Raw genomic sequence first — 6,519 nt, 5'->3', positions numbered from 1 at the left:
GCGATTTCCACCAAACCTGGTAAGATCATGCTCCACACCATTTCGTGGTGCTAGGATGAACCTAAAGAGGGGTTTGCAGCGAATTACTAAAAATTATAGTAATATACTATTACTAACTTTATTTGAACAGGCATCGGTATGGAAGGTATTTCGGAACCAAGGCACCATATAGTGGCAGCCTCCTGACTTTTCTCACATTTTTCGGTTGGGTGGTTTCTGAGAATGGCCCCCTTAAAGAAATGATCACTTTCAACCCCCCGCACTCCCCACCTTCCCAACAAATGTCAAAACTAAGACCGGCTTTGAAAAGTACTAACCGAGACCTTTAATTTGATACCCCACATGATTATATTTGATGAAAAGTTTGACTATATTTGAAAAAATTCTACACCCCCCTTTTGCATGTGTGGGGACCCACCTGTGTTTACACAAAATATTAAAAAGTGCTCCCCTCTGTTCAACGCTTCATATGGGCCCTCATGTAGTGGCTGCAAGGACTTCCGGGAAGCATCCACTCGAACCAAGATGTGTGTGCAGATATCCAGATCGTTGGGGATGCTAATCCTCGACGCAGAATGACGGGAAGGCAGAGGGTGATTTTACTTTTGCACGGTGTCCCGGAGCAAACGCCTAGCAGTTGAAAGGGTTGAGCTGGTATCGAACACAAAATTGATGGGGAGTCTCAAATACTACCTCGGCGGAACTAACGGCGAACCCTTCACGATGGGCTGTACGAAGGCCCAGTAAAACGAAAGGCAGGACTTGCGACCATGAAGAGTCATCGTATACCATTTTAGCTCATTCGAACTGCATTCCCTGGTCAGTAATGACTTTGGCCAGGACTCCAAAGCGTGGAATCCATTCCCGACAAAGCGTCGCACGATTGTGCGGAAATGTCAGTATTGTTTCAGGCCACCATGCGAACCTATTTCGAGGTAATACTTGAAGCCATGCGAATCTCGCAAGGGGCCAATAATATCGATGTAGATCGCGTAAAAACGCTTTGTAAACCGAAGAAATAAGCCTACTTCTTTCTGTGTCTTTGGTGACTTTACAATTCTGGCACGCGATGCACTGCTTCGCCCAGGAGTTAACACCTTTATTCATTTAGGGCCAACAATATTTGTAAGTGACAAGCCGATTCGTTGTCCGAATACTTGGGTACACAAAATCATGTACTGCATGGAATATTTCCTTGCGAAAAGCGGTTGGAATATATGGTCGAGGTTCTTTTTCACAGGTCTCGCAAACTATTTCGAAGGTTGGGCCGAAAAAGGGAAACAACAAAAATTTGTATTTTTAGTTCCTACATCCTTCCGCTGATTGCCAAAAAATCGACCGTGGAAGTGATTTTAACTTCTGACGGGCGTGGAAAAGTGCACCGATCGTGGAAAATCTGCGAGGGTCTTCGATGGTATTAACAAGTAAGTCGCGTAAGTAACGCTAACTCAGATTGGTCTGAACATCAAAGTTCATGGTAAACGGCCAAAAGGCCGCCGAAACAACGGCGGCTTGATACGCTGGATGGGGATTTAAAGGCCTCGCGATTGCATCCAGATCAGGCATTTGATAAAATAAAGTGGCGAAACCGATCACGACGAGCCGATTCCACCTATGAATGGGACAAGAGCTGAAGAAAAAAAAGAAGAAGAAAAGTATTAATTGAGCCCTTTCGTTTGATAGCTTACATGACCATATTTCGTAAAAAAAGAATGTTCTGCCCCCTTTCCCACAACACAAAATCATGCCACTCAGGTGTAGCATTTCACAGACCACATCTTCTCACCAAATTTTGTTACGGTAGTCGTTTAGACTTAAACAGTATGTTGCGATTCTAAAAATACTTCGTGAACTTTACGGAGAAGAACCTACAACTGAAATTGTCTCTCTAGTGCGGCAAGACAGGACAAAACGTCATCGATATAGAAGTTCCCATTATATTGCTTCTGCTGTCAAGGGGTAGTCTTGGCTCCCATCCTCATCAGTCCAGTTATGATGCGCTTGTTTTGCCGTATGTGAAGATATTCAATTTTAGGTGCTTCAACGTTTCCTCTGAGTTGTTTCTCCTCCAAATCAACTGAGACTTTTGACTGGATTCGTCGACTATGATCTTGTGAATCATTTTTTGTATATCATCATAAAGGCGGTGGCTTGATACGCTGGATGGGGATTTAAAAGCCTCGCGATTGCATCCAGATCAGGCATTGGATAGAATCAAATGGCAAAATCGATCACGGCGAGCCGCCCCAGTTGTGAAAGGGATAAAGGCTAAAGAAAACAATGAAGACCCTAAAGGGGAATCTCTGCCATCCTGAGGCAAGGCACCTGTGTACAGGATTGATTTAATGATATACTGGAGCTCGATGTGGCAGATGCTTCGAATACTACACGTAATTTGGCGATCGCAATAGCAGGTTATGAAATAGTACAGCGTCTTAAGAGACTTGAAATCTAGCTCTCTCATCTAATCTCAATAATAACAGAGATTTCGTTGCTGAGTAATATCTCTCGATTTCGCGGGGTAAATGAAAATGTGATTCGGCTAATTTGATGTTGTGAGATATGCTCCATGTTGAAACGTCAATATACCGAATGAGTTGTATTTATGCCCGACCATGTGAGCTTCAATGGAGGCTCGCAAGCCCCTGGTGTGTGTTTGGGTGGGAACTTGCATGGTACCTGGTGATCTTCGATTATGTTACCTAATTCCTTGTGGAGATCTTCAAGAGTTAAAAACATTTTAATTCTTCTTCCTTCTTGTTAAACTTTATAAGTGGAAACCTGAATCAGGGACTGTCCGGCAAAAAGTTGAAAAAAGTTGCCAAGCCCGTTACTGACGGTGAGTCAAAAAAAGGACAGTTCCACAGTCCAAATGGCAGATGATTGTTTATCGAACGATACTTCAATAGAAGATACCATTCTATTTCATACTAACAGATACCAACACCTAACAGATTCCCATAAAAAAGATAAAGAATTCGTCAGTTGATTGGAGGTATCAACTTGACCTTGAGATAAGACTAGGTTCCATGTTTTTTTCGTGGGAGAACTATGAGTGGTCATAATTTTTTCAGGCAGACAGCGTGCCGTGGCAATAATGAAGTATTATACATATGTATGTGCTTGAGAGCTTATTTTAATACACATACATACGTGAGTAGATAACTGTTGACGTATTATGAGAGCCATACATTCAATTTTCTCAGTCTAACGCAGAGATTTCTCATTCCAACGAATCAAAATCACTGCATGACATGAAACCCAGCTAAGGCATGTACCCACAGAACATCTAATAAGTAGTATCTAGACTCAATGTACCGGAATTGCGAATGTATTGTACACATCATAGGTACTAAACCACTTGTAGGTACTGCCAGATGTTGAAGGCCTATGAAGTCTACGGATAAGCTTCGCCAGTATATTCGCAAGTCCGGTCCATTGAGTGTGATTACTGCACTGTGCCTGTGCCGTTCGGTCGTTCATGGTCAGAAATTAAGAGAGTTTTATAGTTCAGGATTATTCATACAGTGACATTAACCTTTATACAAAATCACTTCAAAATCGGCATCTAGCTTATTGTCGAACTTTTCAGCTTTTCAAAAGGATAAGGAAAATCCACTCCTTATCGCGTCCATTCATCCATGAGCTTCAACTGTCAGAATAGCTTTACTTATTAAGAAGCAATGCGTAAACTTCTATATTATCCCAGAATGCCAGAATTCCTGAAGTAACTAATCCACTAGATATGCTTCTCAAAGAAGTCATCGAAGTCACATAAACTGATTAGGAAAGGGAAGACCAGGAATACTGAAGGTTAGGAGCGTAACTTCCAAGAAGTTGGAATTCAATACCCTTCGCTTAAGACGAATGTATCCTTCTTACTAGCGAGAAAGAGTAGAAATAACGCAAAGGTTGATCAGTTTGTATATTTATTTTCCGCTTTTTAAGACCCTCCATCTGGCATAAACAATGTCCCAATCTAAGTAGACGCCAATAATATGCCGCACATTTGTTTCATTATCGTCATATCCAGTTCGTCCATGTAAAACTCGCAAGTTGTTGAAAGTGAGCAATTGACCCTCCTTCAATTTGAAAGTTGTAGTCTCTTCTTTAAGTATTTCGATCAGCTTCCAATACGCCTCATACCATGGTATCACTTCCTCCAATTTCACTGTAAAATGACTGTCGCGTTGAGGAATACTCAAATTGATTCTGTTGTAACGGCCATCTGCATCGAAGCTAGAATTTCATAAAGGGAGAAACGTTAAGTTATGCCATGCTGAGAAGATCAAGGATCTAACTAACTTTATCATTGGTGATCTGTAAATGCTATGAAATCCTTCGCCGCCTCCCTCACTTCCGATATCATTCCAGTCAACAGGAACCTTTGTGAGTATCTCGTAGCTCTTAGGATCCTTTTGTTTCAAGCGTTCAGCAACGTAGAAAGCATCAGCTGTGAGACTCTGTCCTCCTGAGGATTCCGATTGAGTAAAACAGTGAAGTAAGTTTAATCCAGGCTTGTATTCGTAGTATGGGAGATCTGTGTGCAAGGGAAGCGGTGCTGAAAGATAAGCATAATTCTTTGCGTCTGGTTTGGACATGACACTGAACTCTTCTCTGAAATTGTTTCCACAAGGATCAGATTAAATGGTAGATTCTTAGTGCATGTCAAAAGCTTACCCATAATGAGTTTTTCGTATGAAACCCACCCGGTCTGCTAGTCTTCTGGCAGTGGTCTTTTCTTTGGGAGAATTATTAATTAATGCTACTCCGTAGATTGCCAAGGCTTCCATCCATTTGCGAAGACCTGAGGGAGAAATCATTTTTATTGTTATTATTGTTGTGTTTTGATTTATATCCGCCATAAGTCCTTCAATTGAGCTGGGTTTTGTTCACAATAACACACCTTCATTCGTTCCCATAACTTCATCAAATTCAAACTCTTTGCACTCTTTTTTGAAGTCCTCCTTCCCCCAGAAAACATGTTTCAACCGATAGAACTCGTCAATGTACTTCTGCCGATTCTCGGGGCTGAAGTCACGTTCACCCAACCATTTGAGATTATAAACGGAGGTGTGTCGGTCATTCCACTCTATTTGCACAGATTTATCGTCAAGAGCTTGAACCTGATAATAGTTTTGAGTTATAACTCCACCGTGACAAATCGACAAAGAGAAACTTACCCTCTCGGCTCTGACACCAACTTTGAACTTGTAGATGCGACTCTGAGTACCCTCATGGAAGCATTCTGGGCAGCAGCAGTTATCTCGTAGCCAAATTTGCGGAAATTTCATAGACTTTTCGTCATGGTTGACCCGAACGTATTGGCTTTCTATGGAAGCCGTTAGTAAACTCCGTATTTGCGTATAGATTTCCGCGTGCGGACTTCTAGGCAAGAATCTGGCAAACATCTTAACTCTACAGACGCTACCGAGCAACTCTGATCAACCGCTGAGCTGCACACTGCTGGAGCCGGTTTTAATAACTCTACTAAGATTGTTATGATTCCGGTTGCAAATGATAAGAAGCTAGCGAAAGTCAATATGCGAACTTTGATCTCTAATCTAATAAAGAATGTTGCGTTGTAAGTAGTCAATTGAATGGACTTTGGAAGCTTCAAGGCAGGTGTGGGGCTGGAAACGTTACATCCTGTTTGGGATGAATTTGAAACGATTGCTCTCTTGCATGTTTATTAGGGGCGACATTTTGGATTGAACATCATCGAATATCGATTACATGATTTTTCCCCGGTAAAGTCCAAACCATAGTCAAAAACTTGATACATTCGTAAATATTCGAAAACATCCTTCCAGACTATCCAGCGCAACGTGTCCTTTTTCACTTCTTGTTTACAACGGTAACTGGATGGCTCCCCGATTTGAGAGCGGTGTAAAAGTTTAGTTCTGGCAATCATCCCCGTGTCTAACATGATTGGACTTTTATGTTCTATCTCGACTGCGGAACTATTTGTCGACATAAATTTATCAGTTCAGAGTCCAACTAGCATTAGAGGCAAACGACGGACGGCTCCATCAGTTTTATATTGGCCACGAATTGCACTCTCCTAACACACAAGTGTATATGCTTAATGGAAGCTCCAAGTCATTCCAGACTTTCTTCTTGTCCGTACAACACACATTTCGTGTCGATTTTTACTATAAAAAAATTCGAATTATGTCGAATGCGTTGTCTATAGACATCTCTCGAAAAGGGGCTGAGACTCAGGCAGGAATCACCGCCCCCTCATCGAACCGACGAATACGTGGCGCACGTAAGTTTATATTTATGAGCAACCATAACCTTAAAAACGTAAAGACATAAGTTTCATTGAATGATACTAGCACTTTTCGTTATTGGATCCATCTACATACATATTTACTCAAAATGCTCGCTTTCTCTCAGCTCCTGGTTAGAAAGTTAGCGCCACGCTACAGCGCTATTAAGAGTTCCATCACCGAATACAGAGACGAGGCCTTTCAGAGTTCCACTTCCCAGGCGAGAACGTAAAAAATAAAATTT

The 6,519-nt window shown here is 41.7% G+C and overlaps 1 protein-coding gene across 2 annotated transcripts; it reads right to left on the bottom strand.

Annotated features, from left to right (window-relative positions):
* Window positions 1–3,912: 3,912 nt before the first annotated feature.
* LOC119646960 (gamma-butyrobetaine dioxygenase-like) lies at window positions 3,913–5,472 on the bottom strand. Of its 2 annotated transcripts, XM_038047660.1 has the most exons (5): window positions 5,184–5,469; window positions 4,907–5,126; window positions 4,681–4,807; window positions 4,306–4,617; window positions 3,913–4,239 (listed from the first exon to the last, which is right to left on the bottom strand). In XM_038047660.1, exons 1-5 carry the CDS (start codon window positions 5,409–5,411, stop codon window positions 3,930–3,932), a joined length of 1,197 nt encoding a protein of 398 aa, XP_037903588.1. In that variant the 5' UTR covers window positions 5,412–5,469; the 3' UTR covers window positions 3,913–3,929. The 2 variants fall into 2 exon arrangements, with proteins under 2 accessions (XP_037903588.1, XP_037903587.1); XM_038047659.1 differs by having other exon boundaries at window positions 4,907–5,472.
* Between the last annotated feature and the right edge of the window lie 1,047 nt (window positions 5,473–6,519).

This window comes from Hermetia illucens, chromosome 1, assembly GCF_905115235.1.
Source record: "Hermetia illucens chromosome 1, iHerIll2.2.curated.20191125, whole genome shotgun sequence".
Taxonomy (NCBI): Eukaryota; Metazoa; Arthropoda; class Insecta; order Diptera; family Stratiomyidae; genus Hermetia; species Hermetia illucens.
Note: the sequence above shows the minus strand (reverse complement) of the source record. Positions and strands in the feature narration are given on the sequence as shown.

Coding starts and splice junctions, on each gene's coding strand:
- LOC119646960 (XM_038047659.1), bottom strand. CDS start 5,411: ATGTTTGCCAGATTCTTGCCTAGAAGTCCGCACGCGGAAATCTATACG. Junction 4,618..4,680: donor ATACGAAAAACTCATTATGG/GTAAGCTTTTGA, acceptor AAACAATTTCAG/AGAAGAGTTCAGTGTCATGT. Junction 4,240..4,305: donor TACAGATCACCAATGATAAA/GTTAGTTAGATC, acceptor ATGAAATTCTAG/CTTCGATGCAGATGGCCGTT.